General features: G+C 45.4%; 1 protein-coding gene and 1 pseudogene across 1 annotated transcript; both read right to left on the reverse strand.

Annotated features, from left to right (window-relative positions):
- Nucleotides 1–985: 985 nt before the first annotated feature.
- On the reverse strand, nucleotides 986–11,422 carry Kcnk6 (potassium two pore domain channel subfamily K member 6). Its single transcript, XM_004659900.2, has 3 exons — nucleotides 11,101–11,422; nucleotides 1,615–2,010; nucleotides 986–1,449 (listed from the first exon to the last, which is right to left on the reverse strand). The coding sequence occupies exons 1-3, from the start codon at nucleotides 11,420–11,422 to the stop codon at nucleotides 1,226–1,228; spliced, it is 942 nt and encodes a 313-aa protein (XP_004659957.1). The 3' UTR covers nucleotides 986–1,225.
- An 8,442-nt stretch (nucleotides 11,423–19,864) lies between these two features.
- On the reverse strand, nucleotides 19,865–20,455 carry LOC101614399 (annotated as a pseudogene).
- Between the last annotated feature and the right edge of the window lie 1,103 nt (nucleotides 20,456–21,558).

The following is a 21,558-nucleotide window of genomic DNA, read 5'->3' on the forward strand; positions in this document are numbered from 1 at the left end:
CAGGTCAGCATGAGCTAGAGTGAGACCCTACCTCGAAAACAACAACAACAACAACAAAAACCCAAGGGAGGGCTGGAGACATGGCTTAGTGGTTGGGTACCTGCCTATGAAGCCTAAGGACCTCTGTTCAAGGCTTGATTCCCCAGTACCCATGTAAGTAAAAGGTGGGGCATGAAATCTGGAGTTTGTTTGCAGTGGCTAGAGGCCCTGGTGCACCCATTCTTCCTATCTGCCTCTTTCCCCCTCTCTCTCTCTCAAATAAATGAAAAGGAAATATTAAAATATATATATCAGCTGGGCATGGTGTTGCATGCCTTTAATCCCAGCATTCACGAGGCAGAGGTAGGAGGATTGTCGTGAATACAAGGCCCCCCTGAGACTATACAGTGAATTCCAGGTCAGCCTGGGCTAGAGTGAGACTCTACCTCCTAAAAGCCCTAAAAAAAAAAAAAAAAAAAAGTTCAGGCCGGATGTGGTGGCACATGCCTTTAATCCTAGCACTTGGGAGGCTGAGGTAGGAGGACTGCTGAGAGTTCAAGGCCAGCCTGAGTACTAATTCCAGGTCAGCCTAGGCTAGAGGAAGACCCTACCTCCTCGAAAAAGCAATAATAATAATAATAATGATGATGATAATAAAGCTGGGCATGGTGGTGTACACCTTTAATCCCAGCACTCAGGAGGCAGAGGTGGGAGGATCGCTGTGAGTTGGAGGCCACCCTGAGACTACATAGTGAATTCCAGGTCAGCCTGAGATAGAGTGAGACCCTACCTCAAAAAACAAACTACAAAACTAAACAAAATCAAAACAAGCCAGACATAGTGGTGCACACTTTTGATCCCAGCAGGAGTAGGAGGATAGCTGTGAGTTTGAAACCAGCCTAAGACTCCCAAGTGAGTTACCAAGTGAGTTTCAAGTCAGCCTGGGCTTCAGTGAAACCCTATCTCAAAAAAAAAAAAAAAAAAAAAAAAGCCATAGTGGCTAGAGTATGAGAGGGCAGTGAAAGAAAGGGAAGAGAAGAACACAATTAAATGGGTCGTCTGAAAAGCACAGGTTGTAGAAGGCTCTCCCTCACCTCCAAGCCAGATGTTATGAAAAACAAGATGGATGGTGGGTCAGTGGCAATACCTTGCACGTACTTATGCGTAGGTATTCCTATTGTCCATTCTAGACTCATGGGCCCTACAGCCCAGGCCAGGTGTGTCCAGATTGATAGTGCCTGCTGGGCTATCTGGGGATGGTGGCATAGTCATTGTGGGAGCCAGTAGAGAGGTGCTGGTGCAGTTCTGGCTGGGGGTCCAGAATGTCCACCTGATCGTCCTCTTCCTGGCTGAGGTTGGTGCGGCTGGAATTAGGCAGCAGAATGAGCTCAGTGAGGCCATGGAGGTCAGACAGGTGGCGGATGGTCTGCAACACCAGCACCATGGCAACCAATCCCAGGAAAAGGTATGCTGCACACAGGGTGGGGAGAGAAGCAAAGATCTTGAGTAGAGCTGTGGCTCTAGGTCCCTCCCCCTGGGATAGATGGATTGAATCTACATTCCCTAAGACAGCACCATGTCCTCCTGAGACCCCTGCTGCTTGACTGCAGGCGCCCAGCCACACACCCAACTCACCTGTGACAAGCACCTTGTAGAGGGCCCGGTAGTGCTGGCCAGGAGCTTCTCCAGGCACATAGTCCCCCAGGCCAATGGTGGACAGAGAGATGAAGCAGAAGTAGAAAGCATCTAGAAAGCTCCAGGCTTCCTCAAGGTAGGCAAAGACTGCAGCTGGTACCAGGAAGCAGACAGCCACTATGACTGCCAGCAGGGCCACCAGGTGCCAGCGGGCTGCCTGACGAGGGTGCCAGCCCCAATGCAAGCTCAGCCAGGACAGGGGGGCATGGGTAAGCAGCAACGACAGACGCTGGGCCGAGGCAGTCAACAATAGCATCGTGATCGGCACACCCAGGAGTGCAAAGATGATGGAGAAGGCCTTGCCCCCGTCGGTCAGTGGTGTTGTGTAGCCATATCCTGTGGAAGGAGGGCAGTCCTGCATACTGAGGCCTCCACAGACAGACTGTGGACACCCAACCTGAGGCCTGAGCCCTCCTCAAATCCCACTGCTCCTCAGAGCCTCCTTGTTCTCAAGTGGTAACGGCTCTATTCCCCTATGGCTCTAGCCAAGACCTTTTTTTTTTTTTTTTTTTTTTTCAGGACTGGAGATCAAGCCCACAGCCTGTGCATGCTGGGCAAGCACTGCTGAGCATCACCTCCAGCTCCTTACTGGTGGGTTATAGGCAAGTAGGCAAGAGATCTACTGATGAGCTTCAGTTAGCCCTCACTTGTTTTTTTTTTTTTTTTTTTTTTGGTTTTCTGAGGTAGGGTCTCACTCTAGCCCAAGCTGACCTGGAATTCACTATGTAGTCTCAGGCTGGCCTCGAACTCACAGTAATCCTCCTACTTTTGCCTCCCATGTGTTGGGATTAAAGGTGAGTGCTACCATGCCTGGCCTTATTTGTTTTTTAGAGGACTTTATTTATGAGAGAGAAAGAAAGAGAGAATGGGCATGCCAAGGCCTCTAGCCACTGCAAGTGAACTCCAGATGCGTGCGCCCCCTTGTACATTTGGCTTATGTGAGTCCTGAGGAATTGAACCCGGGTCCTTAGGCTTTGCAGGCAAATGCCTTAACCACTAAGCCATTTCCCCAGCCCTTTAGAGGACTTTACTTCATTAATTTAGACCCCTTGGTGGTGGTCCACATTTGTGATCCTAGCACTGAAGAGGCTGAGGCAGAAGGAATGCCTCAAGTTTGAGACCAATTGGGGGTTACATTAGTCAGACTGTCTCAAAAAAAAAAAAAAAAACAAAGCTAAATATCTGCTGTTTTGTTCTTTTAGTGTTTGGGGGGTGCTGTGAGACAGCATATTGCTGTACAGGCCTGTCTGGCATTGAACTTTTGGCAATCAACCTGCTTCAGCCTCCTAGGTGCTGCTTTACAGGCATGCTCAAACCTGCCTCTTTATGCCACAAATACTCCTTTTTTGTTTGTTTTTGTTTTTCAAGGTAGGGTCTCACTCTAGCTCAGGCTGACCTGGAATTCACAATGTAGTCTCAGGGTGGCCTCAAACTCACAGTGATCCTCCTGCCTCAACCTACCAAGTGAGTGCTGGGATTAAAGACGTGCACCATCACACCCAGCCACCACAAATACTCTGAAACTCTATCATCAGGGAGGAGAGGTTGAGACTGGATTTTCCATCTCTATACTTTGTTGCCTTAGGAATAAACTCCTACAAACTCATTTCAATGATTGGAATACTACATAGGTGGCAAATGTGTCCTTGGCTTCACTCATGACTTCAGTTATGTCACATCTCATGTCCTGTCACCTCAACCTTCAACAAGGTCTAAACTCACCTATTTTTCCCTACCCTTGACCTGTTCACTGAAGCAGCCTCCTCCCAGGCCTCCCTTCCAAAACCCTGAACCCCATTGTATGCAGCCACCAGGAGCTCCTGAACATCTAACCCAAGTCACATCCCCATCCTGCTCAGCATCCACCTGTGACTCAATCTTACTTAGATTAAGGACAAATCCTCATCTTGACAGACACCCCAACAGGCTAGCATGCTTCCACTCCAAGGTCTCTGCCCTGACTGTTATTTCCCCATAGAACACTCAGCCCTCACTCATTCATGTTTTCTTTTCCCTCTTGTCCTTCAGCTTTTCATTCAAATGACACCTTTTCAATAAGTCTTTCCCTGACCACTCATTTGAACTTGCAACAGCATCTTACACAATTTCCCCCACCCCTATACCACATTTATGTATTTATTATTATTATTGTTGTTGTTGTTTTGTTTTTTAAGGTAGGGTGTCACTGTAGCCCAGGCTGACCTGGAATTCACTATGTAGTCTCAGGCTGGCCTTGAACTCAGCAATTCTCCTACCTCTACCTCCTAAGTACTGGGATTAAAGGCATGCAGCACCATGCCATGCTTACTTACTTATTTATTTATTTATTTTATTTATTTTAGGGTAAGGTCAACAGACTGCCCGCCTCTTTTGCGGGGGAGGGGTTTAAATTTTATTTCAAAAGCTTGGATAGCTTCAATATCCAGTTTTGTTTTGTTTTGATTTTTGGCCACTCTCTTAGTATGAGAGGGTGGGGGTGGGGGGCATTGGTGCTCCAGGGCCTCCAGCCACTGTAATTGAACTCCAGACACGTGTGCTACCTTGTGCTCATGTACAACCTTGCGTCACCTTGTGCATCTGGCTTACGTTGTACCTGGAGAGTTGAACATGGGTCCTTGGGCTTTGCGTGCAAGCACCTTAACTGCTAAGCCATTTCAAAAAATTTTAATTTTATTTATTTGAGAGAGAGGAAGAGAGAGAATGGGTATGCCAGAGCAGCCATGGCAAACAAACTCCAGACACATGTGCCACTTTGAGCATCTGGTTTATGTGAGTCTTGGGAAATTGAGCCAGAGTTCTTTGGCTTTGCAGGCCAAAGTGTCTTAACTGCTAAGCCATCTCTACAGCCCTTTATTATTATTTTTGTTTTGTTTTGTTTTTCTAGGTAGGGTCTCTCTCTAGCCAGTGCTGGCCTGAAATTTACCACGTAGTCTGAGGGTGGCCTTAAACTCACAGCAATCCTTCTACCTCTGCCTCCCAAGTGCTGGGATTAAAGATGTTCCCTATCACACCTGGATTCTTTATTTCTTTTCTTTCTTTTTTTTATTTCTTTAAATTAAAAAAAAATTATGAGAGAGAGAGAGAATTGGCACACCAGGACTTCCTGCCATTGCAATCAAACTCCAGACATGTGTGCCATCTCGTGCATATGTGGGACCTTGTGTGCTGTGTCACCTGTGCATCTGGTTTATGTAGGACCTGGAGAGTTGAACATGAGTCCTTAAGCTTCGCAGGCAAGTGCCTTAGCCACTAAACCATCTCTCATGCCCCTTTTTTCTTTCTTTGTTTTTTTTTTTAAATATTTTATTTATTTATTTGAGAAAGAGAGAGACAGATAGAGAAAGACAGAATGGGTTTTCCAGGGCCTCTAGCCACTGCAAATGAACTATAGATGCATGTACCACTTTGTATATGTGGCTCACATAGGTACTGGGGAATTGAACATAGGCTGTTAGGCTTTTCAGGAAAGTGCCTTAACCACTAAGCCATCTTTCCAGCCCCAGGAGTTACAAGCTCAGTTCTTTTTTTCTTTTTGGGTTTTTAAAGTAGGGTCTTGCTATAGCCCAGGCTGACCTGGAAGTAGTCTCAGGCTGGCCTGGAACTCACAGTAATCCTCCTATCTCAGTCTCCTAAGTGCTAGGATTAAAGGCATGCAACTCCACACCTGGATAATATTTTCCTTATTTCTTAAAGAGAGAGAGATAGGCTGGAGTAATGGTTTATAAGAGAAGATAGACATACAGATAGAGAAAGAGAGAATGGGCATGCCAAGACCTCTAGGTACTGCAAACTAATTCCAGATGCATGCACTACCTTGTGCATCTGTCTTTAAGTGGATACTAGAGATTGGAACCTGGGTTCTTAGGCTTTGCAGGAAAGTGCCTTAACTGCTGAGCCATCTCTTCAGACTCTCTTTTTGATGTTTTGGTTGTTTTTTGAGAGAGAAAGAGAGAATTGGCACACCAGGGCCTCCAGCTACTGCAGTCAAACTCTAGACGTGTGTGCCATCCTGTGTGCATGTGCAGCCATGTGCGCTTAAGTCACCTTGTGTGTCTGGCTTATGTGGGATCTGAAGAGTTGAACATGGATCTTTAGGCTTTGCAGGTAAGCATCTTAACCACTAAGCCATCACTCTAGCCCTCTAGCCCCTTTTTAACTTTTTTTTTTTTTTTTTTTTTTTTAGCCAGGCGTGGTGGCACATGCCTTTAATTACAGCACTTGGGAGGCAGAAATAAGAGGATCTCTGTGAGTTCAAGGCCACGCTGAGATTACATAGTGAATTCTAGTCAGCCTCAGCTAGAGTGAGACCCTACCTCAAAAAAAATAAATAAATAAATGTTTTCTAATTTTAGAGAGAGTGAGAGAGAGATTTGGCATGCCAGGGCCTCAGTCACTGCAATCAAACTCCAGATGCTTGCACCACCTAGTAGGCATGTGTGACCTTGCGCTTGCCTTACCTTTGTGCATCTGGCTGAGGTGGGATCTGGAGAGTAGAACATGGGTCCTTAGGCTTTGTAGGCAAGCACCTTAACCACTAAGCCGTCTCTTCAGCCCTTAGTCCCTTTTTTAGTCAGAGTCTCATGTAACTCAAGCTGTACTTAAAATCACTATGTAGCTGAAACAAGCCTTGAATTACTGATCTGCTTTCACCTCCCAAGTGCTAGGATCACAGTTAGGCAACACCACAGTTTTTCCCACCTTGTGAGGAATCTCACCATGTAGTCCTGATGGCCTGGTGCTCACTATGTAGACCAGTCTGCTATCCTACTGCTTCTGCCTCCTGAGTGCTAGGATTACAGGCGTGTACTACCATAGGAACAGCAGGTGAAGAGAGTCAAGTGTCCAGGGATGGAGGCTCTTACTGACAGTATGAACAGCATAAGGGTCCAGAGAAAAAAAGAAGTGTAGAGAGTTTGTTTGTTGGTTTGGTTTTTTGATTGTTTGTTTTTGAGGTAGGGTCTGACTCTATCCCAGGCTGATCTGGCACTCATTCTGTAGTTCTAGGCTGGTCTTGAACTCACTATAACCCATCTTCCTCTGCTTCCCAAGTGCCAGGATTAAAGGCATGCACCACTACACCCATCCAGCTAGTTGGTTTGGTTCTTAAAAAAAAAAATCTATGTTGGGAGCCGGGTGTGGTGGTGCATGCCTTTAATTCTAGCACTCGGGAGGCAGAGGTAGGAAGATTGCCATGAGTTTGAGGCCATCCTGGACTACATAGTGAATTCCAGGTCAGCCTGGGCTAGCGTGAGACCCTACCTCAGAAAACAAAAATTAATTTATATATATATATATATATATATATATATATATATACATATGGGGGGGGCTGAAGGAATGGCTTAGTGGTTAAGGCATTCACTGTGAAGCCAAAGGATCCAGGTTCAATTCTCAAGGATGCATGTAAACCAGATTCACAAAGTAGTTCATGCATCTGGAGTTCATTTACAGTGGCAGGAGGCCCTGGTGCATCCATTCTTTCTCTCTCTCTCTCCCTCTCATAATATATATATATATATATGTGTGTGTGTGTATATATATATATATATATATATATATATATATATATATATATATAATATAATATAATTTTTTAAAGCTGCACGTGGTGGCGCATGCCTTTAATCCCAGCACTCAGGAGGCAGAGGTAGGAAGACTGCCATGAGTTCAAGGTCCACTGTGAGACTGCATAGTGAATTCCAGGTTAGCCTGGGCTAGAGCAAGACCCTATCTCAATAAAATAAAATAAAATAAAAGAAAGAAAGAAGGTTGGAGAGATGGCTTAATAGTTAAAGCACTTGCCTGCAAAGACAAAGAACTGGGGTTTAATTCCCCAGGCCCTATGTAAAGTCAGATGCACAAGGTGGTGCAAGTGTTTCGAGTTAGCCACTTGTACTTGCTACTCATCCTGTCTCTCTCTCTCTCAAATAAATAAATAAATAATTTAAAAGAAAGAAAGAAAAGGGTCAGGCATGGTGGCTCATGCCTTTAATCCTAGCACTCGGGAGGCAGAGGTAGGAGGATCACCATGAGTTCTAGGCCAGCCTGAGGCCACAGAGTGAATTTCAGGACAGTCTGGGCTAGAGCAAGACCCTACCTCAAAAAACCAAAAATAAAAGAAATTGAGTATGGGACTTCCTGCCACTGTAAATAAACTCTAGACATGCCACATGTGCCTCTTTGTTCATCTGGCTTTATGTGCATACTGGGGAATGGAACCCAGGTAGTTAGGCTTTCAGGCTTGGCAAGCAAGCAAGTGCCTTTTTTTTTCTAAACATTTTAAATATTATTTTATTTAGTTATATGCATGGAGAGAGTGAGAAAGAATAGGCATGCCAGGGCCTCTACCCACTGAAACAAACTCCAGATACATGTGCCACTTTGTGCATCTGGTTTTGCAGGATACTGGGGAATTGACCTGGGTCCTTAGGTTTTGCAGGCAATAGACTTAACCACTGAACCACCTCTCCAACCCTTAGAAGTTTCGTTAAAAACCTGTGTGGCCAGCAAATGAGCCAACAGATGCAATAGTGGCACGTCTGTCATGGTAGAAACGAACTGCCTTTTAACTGGACTAGAGGCCCGCTCCAAGGTAGGGAATACATCTCTGATACTGAAAACCTAAAACAGGGGTAGTCATGAGCCCAAGGGGGTGTAATGTCTGCTGCTGTTTGGTTAAATATATATATTATGCTCATCAAACTGCCCAGTAAGCACTTCTCTTAATGTTCATACCTATGTATTAATGCTACTCTCACTTTTGGTAGAGAATCTTCTCTTTTCAGATGGCAGTGACCTTGGGATGACTCAGAAGGCATCATGGTGCTGGGAAGAAGTGATAGGAGTACTCAGCACTGCAATATCTCTATCACACCTTCCAAGGCTCAGGTCCATTGCAGAAGAGGTGGCAGGAAGAATGTAAGAGCCAAAGGAAGGGTAGGACTCCTTACAACATGATCCTCCAAACACAAAATGGCCTGGATATCCATGACCTCACAACGTCTGACATTACATTACCTACACAAGACCATCATAAAAGGAGGAAAGAGCCGGGCGTGGTGGCGCACGCCTTTAATCCCAGCACTTGGGAGGCAGAGGTAGGAGGATTGCCGTGAGTTCAAGGCCACCCTGAGACTACATAGTGAGTTCCAGGTCAGCCTGGGCTAGAGTGAGACCCGACCTCAAAAAAAAACTCAAAAAAAAAAAAAAAAAAAAAAAGGAGGAAAGATGATGACATTAAAATAAAACAGAGACTGATTAAGAGGAGGAGGGGGATATGATGGAGAATGGAGTTCCAAAGGGTAAGGGGGGCAGGGAGGGCATTACCATGGGATATTGTTTATAATCATGGAAGTTGTTAATTAAAAATATACATTAGGGCTGGAGAGATGGCTTAGCGGTTAAGTGCTTGCCTGTGAAGCCTAAGGGCCCCGGTTTGAGGCTCGATTCCCTAGGACCCACGTTAGCCAGATGCACAGGGGGCGCATGTGTCTGGAGTTCGTTTGCAGTGGCTGGAAGCCCTGGCATGCCCATTCTCACTCCATCTGTCTCTCTCCCTCTTTCTCTCTCTGTGTCACTCTCAAATAAATAAATAAAAATGAACAAAAAATATTTTAAAAAATTATATACATTAAAAAATCTGTATGGCTGGGCATGGTGCTGTACTTTAGTCCCAGCACTTGAGAGGCAGAGGTGGGAGGATCACCATGAGTTCAAGGCCACCCTGAAACTACATAGTGAATTCCAGGTCAGCCTGAACTAGAGTGCAACCCTCCTTGGAAAAAAAAATTTTTTTAGATCTGTGTGTGTACAGGTATACACATGTTGTGATGGCAAAGAACAACTTCAACTTCAGGTATCAACTCTCACCTTCTACCTTGTTTGAAGCAGGGTCTTTTTTTTTTTTTTTTCAGAGGTAGGGTCTCATTCTATCCCAGGTTGACCTGGCACTCACTCTGTAGTTCCAAGCTAGCCTCAAACTCATAGTGATCCTCCTATCTCTACCTCTGCAGTGCTGGGATTAAAGGTGTGTGCCCCCACACTCAACTGAAGCAGGATCTTTTGTTGTTCACTGCTGTATAATATAGACTAACTGTACTGAGAGCGAGCTTTCCAGGATTCTCCTGTCTTGCTGTAGGCACTCTGGGATTAGATACTTGTGCTACTGTGTCCCTCAGGTACTTTATCCAGTGAGCCATCTCTCCAGCCCCTAGAGAGCTTTTTATTTTTCTTTTCTATCACTGATCTACACCCCCAGCCCTCAATCATGGGGAGTTCTTGGTTTGGAAAGGGCTAAAGGTTTTGCCTGAGGCAGTGGGGTAGGAGTCCCTGCCTGAGAAGCTTCTAGCTGGACAGTCACTGGTTATCTGGAGGATGCTCTGGAGTGCATCTCTTTCACACGGCCATAGCTGTTGGGCTGCTGAATCAGGAGTCCCGTGTCTAGTGGGGGTACAGTGTTCCAGTTAAGAGAAGAATTCTGCCAACACAGGGGAGAGGGTGTGGGGCCCTGTGCTGAACCACAGCTGAAGAGTATTAGGTCAGGAGAGGGATAGAGACATCTTTGGCCTGTATTCCGTACTGAAGACTACCCAAGGTCAGAGGAGTGGAAATTTCAGAAAGGGATCAAGATTTGCTGGAAAGCAGGCCTCTAAGTGATGGTATCCGGATGGCATTTCTGCCTGTCATGCAGGAGGTCTGAAATGGAATTTCCAGTACTGCACCACAGTCTTTGCTGCGGCACCAGAGTCAAGAGGAAGTTTCAGTGAGATGTTCCAGCAAGGACTCATATGGAGTTGGGAAACACAGTTGGAAGGGAAGGCTATAGTAGCCCAGAGAGAGGCACAGGGCTCCTGGTGTGGCTAAGGACTACTCTGAGACCAGAGACTGCAGGATGGTAGGTAGAGGGTCCCAGGTCCTTGCTGGTCTAAGAGGACAGTCCTAGGTTCAGAAGGGACTCAGATTTCCACTGGATTCCAGTGGATCCAGGTGTGGTGATACACATTTGTAATTCCAGCACTCAGGAGGTTGAAGCATGAGGATCACAAGTTCCAGGCTACCTAGGTTACATGGTTAAGAAGTTCTCACCAAAAAAAAAAAAAAAAAAAACCAACCAAAACAAACAAACAAACAAAAAAACCCACACAAAACCACCCACCCAGCACAGACGGTCCCAGCTGCTGAAGCAAAAGGTACTATAAGGGGCCCCAAGTTTGCAGAAATTTGGGTGTTTCTTGCTTAGAAGAAAGGGTCTGCGAGGGATCCTCAAAAAGCACAGCTGCCACAGGTATGAGCCCCGGGTCCTTGCTGGGGGGCCTCTGAGGGATCCCAGGCCCAGGACGACAGATATTTCTTAAGGGATGGGGATGGGGATGGGAATGCGGTGGAGGCTCCAGATCCCCGCTGGCCCGGAGGGTGGCGCCCACGTACCCACGGTGGTGACCAGCGTGCTGGCGAAGAAGAGAGCAGAGGCAAAATCCCAGGCTGGGTCCGAGGCGTTGGCAGGTCCCGAGGCATTGGCAAGCGCCACGCGCCCCAGCCGTCCAGCCGCCAGAACCCGCTCCACGAAGGCATCCAGAACCGGCGCCGCCACGCACGGGCTGCGGTGGAGCAGCTGCTCCCGCAGCATCCCCAGCTCGGCTCGGAGCTGGGCTTCGTGCGGCCCCTCCAGCCGGGCCACCAGCAGGGCGCCCAGTACCAGGTACGCGGCGTAAGCGGCCAGGGCTCCGGCCAGGAGCGCACCCCGCCGCATGGTGCCCGCCGCCAGCCGCGGCCCGCACAGCCCGGGAAGCCCGCTGACGTGGCCCCCGCCGTCCCACCGCCTGGCGCCTACTTTCAGTTCCGGGAGCTCCTGGCAAGGCCACCCCAAAGAGGAAGAGGAAAAAGGGGAGGAGCAGGGTTGAAGGAACGCCCTGCCGCTGGGAAACTGAGGCACGCCCAAACAACAGGTGTTAATACAGGGCGAGAGAGGTAAAACCCAGTGCTCCTGGAGGCCGGGAAACCAACCAGATGGGAAGAGTGATGGAATTCTTCCCTGCCTGACAATCCTCTTCCACTTGCTCCCTAAATTAGAATCGAAACTCTCTTTTCACATGGCGATTCATGCCTATAATCCCAGCACTGAGAAAGCCGAGGCAGGAGAATTGCAATGAGTTCCAGGCCAATCTGAGCTATAACAGTGAGTGCCAGGACAATTTAGACTACAGAATGAGACAGGCCTGTAGTGACTGCTCCCTGAGAACACTTGCCTAGCATGTTTGAGTTCAGTCCACAATACTATGCCAGGGCCTTTGCTGGGACACCAGTGGAGAAAGTTGTAGTGGAGCGTTTGTTCCAGGAAAAACCTATTTGGAGTCAGAGGACATCGTGGAAACGGATAGCAAGAATGTGAGGAGTGTGGATATGGTGGCTCATGCTTACAATTTTAGCATTTAGGAGGCAGAGAGGGGGAGATCACAAGAGGCCAGCTACCAAGTAAGACCCTGTCAGAAAGGGAGAGAGAAGGCAAAAGGAAAGGGGAGGAAGAGGGAAGAGAAGAGAAGAAGAGAAAAAAATGAGAGAAAAGCCCGGCATGGTGGCACACACCTTTAATCCCAACACTCCCTACCTGGAAAAACCAGAGAAAGAGAGAGAGAGAGAGAGAGAGAGAGAGAGAGAGGGAGGGAGGGAGAGGGAGAGACACCATTTCCTTTGTTGTTCTGCCCCGGCCACTGGGGAGTTGAACAAGGACCCAAGGACCCTGAATAGGAGAAGGCAAACAGACACAAGAAGGAGACGATGCTAGGTGTTTGTCAAGGCCTCGAGATTTATTCAGGCAGACATAGCTTATATATAGAAAACAGAACTTTTTTGACAATGCTTATGTGCCTAAGGTCAGTTTCACCAGGGTCGTATATTAATCCCTCTATGAGGTGCCCACTCCACCTAGGCTGCTTTAGGATGCTTTAGGATCAGGAGATTAGGAATTAGAGATCACCCTAGCTCCCAAGGTCAAAGAGCAGCTGCAGATCACGAGATTTCCTTTGTATTAAGAGATAAGAGAACACCCTTAGTTCCCAAGGTCAAAGAGCAGCTGTGGCTCCCGACATTGTTCCTCCTGTGTCTCCCCTCATCCTACATCCAGAACTCAAAACCCTCAGGACAGTTTCTGGAAGGCAAACTAGACTCCTAATCACATTAGATGGACAATAGAGTGGGGCTTAGCATCCAGCTTAGATACTGGAACTAGTTCTATTTATAAAACTGTGGTTTTCCTTGGGACTGAGCCCAATTTGGGGCTGACAATCTGCAGGAAAAGAAACCTGATTAAAAAAAAACAAAACAGGAACTGTGTCTGTCAGTGATCCAGGGTTATATAGACTAAGTCTAGAGCTGGAGAGATGGCCAGTGGCTAAGGCACTTGCCTGCAAAGCCTAATGATCTGAGTTCAATTCCCTAGTCTCCACAGAAAGCCAGATGCACAAGATAACACATACATTTGGAGCTCGTTTGTAGCAGCTGGAAGCCCCGGCATGCCCATTGTCTCTATCTGTCTCTCTTTTATCTCTCTCTGCTTGCAAATAAATAAATTCCCCAGTATCCACGTAAAGCCAGATGCACAAGGTGGTGCATGTGTCTGGAATTCATTTGGAGTGGCTAGAGGCTCTGGTGCACACTTTCTCTCTCTATTTGCCTCTCTCTCTCTTTCTCTCTCAAATAATAATGAGATCCGGGTGTGGTGCACACCTTTAATCCCAGCACTCGGGAGGTAGAGGTAGGAGGATTGCCGTGTGTTAGAGGCCACCCTGAGATTCCATAGTGAATTCCAGGTCAGCCTGGGCTACAGTGAGACCCTACCTCAAAAAACCAAAAAACAAATAAACAAATCAAATAATAATGAGTAAAATATTTAAAGAAATAAAATGTTGACTGACAAAGTTCAAAAAATTTACATGGGGCTTTGACCAAATGCTATAATTCGTTAGTAAGAAATTAGATACTCAAGCCAGTAAAATACAATGGAAAACTATTGACTTAATTCTCTATAATAAAATTTTCTTTTTTAAAAAAATGTTGAGTCTATACTAAATATGTACAGACGTTTTTCAGGTATTTATTTATTTATTAAGTAGTACTGGGGATTAAATCCAGGGTCTGATATGTGTAGGGCAAACATTCTATCAACTGAGCTATATCCTCAGCCTTCATGTCATTATTTCCCAAGGAGTACATAAAAACAACTGCTCACATAACATTTATATTGTATTAGGTACCATAAGTGATATAAAATGATTTAAGGGGCTGAAGGTATGTTTGAATAGTAAAGCACTTGCCTAGTTTGTCTGAAGCTCTGGGTTTGATCCCAATACCTGACTAATAACATGCGTACATCCAGGCTGACCTGGAATTTACTGTGTAGTCTCAGAGTTTCCTCAAACTCATGGCAATCCTCTACCTCTGTCCCCCAAGTGCTGGGATTAAAGGCATGCACCACCACTCCCAGCTCCCTTAAAAAAAAAAGGTTCTATTTATTGATTTAGTTTATTTGAGTGAGAGAATGGGCATGTCAGGGTCTCCAGCTGCAAACAAACTCCAGATGCATGTGCCACCTTGTGCATCTGGCTTACATGGGTTCTGGGGAATTGAACCTGGGTGTCTCTCTCTTAAATAAATAAATAAATAAAACAATGTCTTAAACTGGGCGTGGTGGTACATGCCTTTAATCCCAGCACTCAGGAGGCAGTGGTAGGAGGATCTCTGAGAATTTGAGGCCACACTGAGACTACATAGTGGATTCCAGGTCAGCCTGTGCTGGAGAGAGACCCTACCTTGAAAAAAAAAAAAATGTCTGGCCAGGTGTGGTGGCACGTACTTTTAATCCTAGCACTCGGGAGGCAGAGGTAGGAGGATCTTTGAGAATTCGTGGCCACCCTGAGACTACATAGTGAATTCCAGGTCAGCCTGTGCTGGAGACCCTACCTTGAAAAACAAAACAAAATTGGTCAGGTGTAATGGCACATACTTTTTTTTTCTTTAAATGGACATTGTCTTTATTTATTGACTGATTTTTTAAATTTTTTTGTTTATTATTACCTATTTGAGAGCAACAGGCAGAGCTAAAGAGGGAGAGAGAGAAAATGAGCTCACCAGGGCCTCCAGCCACTGCAAACAAACTCCAGATGCATGTACCACCTGTGCATCAGGTTTACATGGGTACTGTGGAATCAAGCCTCGAACCGGGGTCCTTAGGCTTCACAGGCAAGCGCTTAACCTTTAAGCCATCTCTCCAGCCCGTGGCACATGCTTTTTTTTTTTCTAAAGTACTTTTATTTACTTGAGCAAGAGAGAGGAAGACAGAGAGGGGGTATGGGTGCATCAGAGTGTCCTGCCACTGCAGACAAACTCCAGATAAAATGCATCACCACTTCGTGCATGTCTTTAAATGGATGGGGAACTGAACCCAGGTCTTTAACCCCTAAGCCATCTTTCTAGCCTGATTTAGTTACTTTTTTTTTTTTTTTTGCATGATTCTTTAAAGTTGAGTAGGAAATGTTTGTATTCTCCCTACTCTCCAGACTAACACATCGATTTTGAAGCATACTATATTTTCTGGGCTTGTATCCAACTTCTCCCCAGTGCCACACTTCCAATTTCATTACCATAGGGATTAAAAAGGAGTCTTCCAAGCCAGGAGTGGTGGCACACGCTTTTAATCCTAGCACTTGGGAGGCAGAGATAGGAGGATCACTGTGAGTTTGAGGCCACCCTGAGACTACATAGTTAATTCCAGGTCAACCTGAGGTGGAGTGAGACCCTAACTCAAAAAACCAAAAAAAAAGGAGTCTTCCATTAGAAACTTTTGAGTGTTTTTATATATTTGAATTTAAATCCCTGTAGTGCTCATCTAGCCATCTCTATTGTTTTAATATTTTTATTGATCTAAATTTACTCATTTAAAATATTTTGTTTTCATAAGAACTGATATAAATATCTAGTCACTAATTATGTTTGGAATATGTGATTCTGTTAGTATAACAATTTGATTTTTTGGTAGTCTACTGTTCCTTATTCTGTATCTTTCCTCTTAGAGTCAAAATTTCTAGACTCTTTAGGCTCTTTGTTTACTAGGTTGGAGTTTAAAACATATCTTAATAATAAAAAGTGAATATTTGGGCTGGAGGGATGGCTTAGCAGTTAAGGCGCTTGCCTGCAAAGCCAAAGGACCCAGGTTCAATACCCCAGGACCCACATTATCCAGATGCACAAGGGGGCTCATGCATGTGGAGTTTGTTTGCAGTGGCTAGAGGCCCTGGGGCTCCTATTCTCTATCTCTCTCCCACTCTCTGTCAAATAAATAAAAATATTTTTAAAAAATGAATATTCTGTTAAAAGTCATATAACTGGACAAAGTAGACTGTAAAAGATTAAACATTTAAAATAGTTTGTCTACTGTGACTAGACTATTATACTGTCTTCTCCATTGATTGAAACAGTGTTTAGGTCTTAGCCCCAATCAGTAAGTTTCCTTAAATTGTAATAGAACTCACTGCCAATTCATATGTTATGTGTTCTAAATATCTGGTAGATTTGTAACAACAGACTAAAATTGTGTCTCTTAGTGACCCATTTTTACCAATTGAAAAGACTGAGATGTATAACAGATAACAGATTTGAGAGTCCTTGTTAGTGTGCTACCAGTAGTCTTGGGGATGCATTAAGAATAGTAAATGAGCCAGGTGTGGTGGTGCACGCCTTTAATTCCAGCACTTGGGAGGCAGAGATAGGAAGATCACCTTGAGTTCAAGGCCACCCTGAGACTACATAGCGAATTCCAGGTCAACCTGAACTAGAGTGAGACTGTGGTGGTTTGATTCAGGTGTCCCCCATAAACTTAGGTGTTCTGAATGCTAGCTCCCCAGCTGATGGATATTTGGAAATTAATGCCTCCTGGAGGGAGTGTATTGTTGGGGGCGGGCTTATGGGCTTTATAGCCAGTTTCCCCATGCCAGTGTTTGGCACACCCTCCTGTTGCTGTAGTCCACCTTATGTTGGCCAGGGGGTGATGTCCACCCTCTGCTCATGCCATTGTTTTTCCCTGCCATCGTGGAGCATCCCCTCGAGCCTATAAGCCAAAATAAATCTCTTTTTCCCAGAAGCTGCTCTTGGTTGGGTGATTTCTACCAGCAATGCGAACTGGACTGCAACAGTAAAGTGGTACCAGAAGTGGGGTTGCTGCTAGACACCTGACTATGTAGCTTCAGCCTTTTGTAGCTGATTTTCAAGAGGAAAGTGGAAGGAGTTGAAACCTTGGCCTAAGAGATGCCTTGTAGTGCTGTAAGTACAGCTTAATGGTCTATCCTGGTCAGAGCTGAAAGACCTGAAGGCAGTAAGAACTATGGACTGTGAGGTTTGGCTTATGAGGGTGAGAAAGAGCTGTGCCTGAACTGGGCTAGCAGTTTGTGTGAGAAGCTTGCTCTTGTGCCCATGTCCTGAGAAGTTGTGCAGGGTTGCTTAGCGTATAAATGAACTGGTGTGAGTAGAGGGATATGGCACAGAAAGGAAAATCTTTGGGTGAACTGCTGCCCGTTCAGCTGCAACTGAGAGATAACAACCTTTGAGACTGGGCTAGCTGACCTGCGCTGGGGCAACAAGAAAAATGTAGACTCTTTTGAAAGGGCCTGAGTGCTCAAGGAGTGTCCTGTTCTTCAAAGTCTGCTTTATTCCCCCCTGGATTAACAAATTGGCACCCTACCTGGTATCGTGGAGTATAAGAAATGCTGGAAAGAGGGTCATTGAGTTTGCAACACGGTCTTGTGTTTTGGAAATGGCCATGGGCAATGTGAAGCAGGTTTGCTGGTTGCCTGCATAGAGATCCCATGGGGCCATGAGGACGAACCGTGGCTTGCAGTGGAGACCCAGTGGAGATGCTTGGACCATGAGATGGCTGCCGAGGAGCTGCCGGCCCCAATGAAGTTTTCCAGGACTGTGAGTAGCCTAGCTGGAGGGGCGGAATTGGAATGCCAGAGTCTTGTTGCTGGTTAGAATTATCGGACTTGAAGATTTGTCACTGGCTAGAGTTGCTGGACTTGAAGCTACAGAGTTTGATGTTTGCCCTGGTTGTTTTAAATCTTGTATTGGTTGAATGTTTCTTTGCTATGCCCAAAGCCATCTTTTGCAGTGTGAATATTTATTCTGTGCCATTATGGGTTTTTTGAGGTTATATTTTGGTATTATGGCTCAGTTAAAAGATCTTGAACTATGGGGATGTATGAACATCATTGGGATTGATTAAACACTATGGGGACTTTTAAAGTCAAACTGAATGCATTGTATTTTACACCATGTATGGATATCAGTTTATGGGGGCCAGGGGCGGAATGTGGTGGTTTGATTCAGGTGTCCCCCATAAACTTAGGTGTTCTGAATGCTAGCTCCCCAGCTGATGGATATTTGGAAATTAACGCCTCCTGGAGGGAGTGTATTGTTGGGGGCAGGCTTATGGGTTTTATAGCCAGTTTCCCCATGCCAGTGTTTGGCACACCCTCCTGTTGCTGTAGTCCACCTTATGTTGGCCAGGGGGTGATGTCCACCCTCTGCTCATGCCATTGTTCTTCCCTGCCATCGTGGAGCATCCCCTTGAGCCTATAAGCCAAAATAAATCTCTTTTTCCCAGAAGCTACTCTTGGTTGGGTGATTTCTACCAGCAATGCGAACCAGACTGCAACAGAGACCCTACCTCGAAAACCAAAAAAAGAAAAGAAAAAAAAAATAGTAAATGAGGTGCCAGGTGTGGTGGCGCACACCTTTAATCCCAGCACTGGGAAGGCAGAGGTAGGAGGATTTATTTGAGAGCGACAGACACAGAGAGAAAGACAGATAGAGGGAGAGAGAGAGAGAATGGGTGCACCAGGGATTCCAGCCTCTGCAAACGAACTCCAGACGCGTGCGCCCCCTTGTGCATCTGGCTAATGTGGGACCTGGGGAACCGAGGTTCGAACCGGGGTCCTTAGGCTCCACAGGCAAGCGCTTAACTGCTAAGCCGTCTCCAGCCCTTTATTCATTTTTTAAAAATTATTTATTTGCTGGATGTGGTGGTTTGATTCAGGTGTCCCCCATAAACTTAGGTGTTCTGAATGCTAGGTTCCCAGCTGATGGATATTTGGGAATTAATGCCTCCTGGAGGGAGTGTATTGTTGGGGACGGGCTTATGGGCTTTATAGCCAGTTTCCCCATGCCAGTGTTTGGCACACCCTCCTGTTGCTGTGTCCCACCTTATGTTGGCCAGGGGGTGATGTCCACCCTCTGCTCATGTCATCGTTTTCCCCTGCCATCGTGGAGCTTCCCCTCGAGCCTGTAAGCCAAAATAAAACTCTTTTTCCCAGAAGCTGCTCTTGGTTGGGTGATTTCTACCAGCAATGTGAACCGGACTGCAACACTGGGCATGGTGGCGCATGCCTTTAATCCTAGCACTCGGGAGGCAGAGGTAGGAGGATTGCCATGAGTTCGAGGCCACCCTGAGACTACATAGTGAATTCCAGGTCAGCCTGGACTAGAGTGAGACCTTGCCTCCCTCAAAAAAATGAAAAGAAAAATTGAGGAAAAAAATTATTTATTTATGAAAGAGAGGTGTTAGATTAGGCTATAATATATGATATATATTATAATATATGGTAGATATTAGGCCATATATACATACATACATATTATATATATATATAACCAGCCTTATGTGAGATGATTGAAAGACACCAAGTTAGAGGTTAACCTGTTTAGTATCATTCATGGAAGAAAATAAAAGTAAGATTCTAAAGAATTATCCAAGAATAGGTGGAAGCATCAAAAAATAGACTTTGCCTAACTCTTATAGCTTTTCAAGGATACAGATTGGGATCGATTCTATGTGATGAATGTTATTGGTAAGCTCTAAGGTTTTAATGGATAAATGAACCTATAGAAACACTGAATTGGGAAAATGAAGTATTAAACAACATTTGCTGCATTGATAAATATAAAAAAATTTCCTATTTGGCTTTGTGGTGTCTACATTGAAAAATTGCTATATGGTCATTTCTTTTTCTCTTGTGCTACAGATACAACTAAAGCTTTAATGTAAAAAAGTGGCACAACCAAAGAGGAGGAGATGATATTGGACAAACTATAGAAGTTATTAATGATTTTCACCATTTTTTATTTTTGTATGTACATGTGCTTATAATCAGTGAGATTCGAGGCCAGGTTCAGGTAACTGAAGGGCCTTTATAGGTAGTTTATATTGTCTAGACCCAAGATAAGTTTCCAGCACAGTCTGAAGTAAAACAGGGAATGACATCTTTCTGAAGACAGGCTTAAAAACTCTCATCCAATAATTTAAGATGTTTCCTTTGTCTGGAAGTGGGGTTGATTCATACCTGGCTGCAAGGCCACCGTTCAGAAGTATAGCCAGAAGAACAGAGTCCAGGCCACCCATAACCAAGCCAACCAGTCCACTCCATGTCATGGTACAGGTTTCACAATTCAACTCACCTGTACTCAAAGGCAAACTTACAAAACTTTGCTAAGATACAGTTGTCAAAAATGGGATTACTGCCATTGGCAAGCTAGCAGCTATTCAAGCCTCTGTCACATGCAGGATGCCCCGAAAAAGATTGTTTGCTATTAGGCCACAGAGAGCAGCATTAAGTCTAATGTATGTTGATCCATACTCAAGCAGATTCCTTTCTGGTTCTGAAAGTTGGCTAATTTTTCTGGATATGATTTCAAAAACTGAATTCTTCTTGATAGTAGCATCTTGTTTATGATTTTCCATCTTGGGCCTGGTGCTATGCTCCCAGCAGTTAATGCCTCACGGTTTTCCCACGTCTGTTTAGTACAGCCTCAGCCGCCCTTGCCCCAGCACCATCTTCAGTGACACGTGATTCCTGTGGCAATACTTTTAATCCTTGAACTCGGGAGGCAGAGGTAGGAAGACTGCCGAAAGTTCGAGGTCACCCTGAGAGTACATAGTGAATTCCAGGTCAGCCTGGACTAGAGGGAGACACTATCTCAATAAAACAAAAACAAAAAAGACAGATAAGGGACTAGAAGGATGGTTCAACAGTTAGGGTACTAGCCTGCAAAGCCTAACCACCCAGGTTCAATTCCCCAGTATGCATGTAAAACCAGATTACAAAGTGGCACATGAATATAGAGTTTTGTTTGCAGTGGCTGGAGGCCCTGGTGTACCCATTCTCTGTCTCTCTTCTCTCTTTTTGCTTGCAAATAAATAAATAGTTTAAAACGTTGTCACTGGGAGGCAGAGATAGGAGGATTGCTGTGAGTTTGAGGCCAGCCTGCAACTAGAGAGTGAGTTCCAGATCATCCTGGACTACAGTGAGACCCTACCTCAAAACACAAAAACAAGCTGGGCGTAGTGGCACATGCCTTTAATCCTAGCACCGGGAAGGTAGAGGTAGGAGGATTGCTGTGAGTTCAAGGCCACCCTGAGACTCTATAGTGAATTCCAGGTCTGGGCTAGAGTGAGACCCTATCTCGAAAAACCAAAAAAAAAAAAAAAAAAAGGGGGGGGGTGGTCCTGCAGGAATGGCTTAGTGGTTAAGGCATCGTTTCCGGCCCAGATGATGTCCACCAGGGGACCTGGGATCTCTTCGTCCACCCTCCCGAGTTTCCTCCTTGGTCAGAAACCGGTGCCTCTGCCTCCGGGGTGGGAGTTTCTTTCCACTGGGCACACGTGAAAAATCACTGGGGAATTTAAGAGGTTCCTCATCATCACACTCTTCTTCCAAGTCTTCATCTTCCCTCAAGGTTGGAGAGGTACAGTGGTGGCAAAAGTTGCTAGAAGAGCCATCTCCTCACTCAGAGTAGCCCTTCAGGGAGTCCAGGGGTTCCCTGGCAGTTACAAGCAGATGGAAT

Source organism: Jaculus jaculus, chromosome 7, assembly GCF_020740685.1.
Source record: "Jaculus jaculus isolate mJacJac1 chromosome 7, mJacJac1.mat.Y.cur, whole genome shotgun sequence".
NCBI classification, from domain to species: domain Eukaryota; kingdom Metazoa; phylum Chordata; class Mammalia; order Rodentia; family Dipodidae; genus Jaculus; species Jaculus jaculus.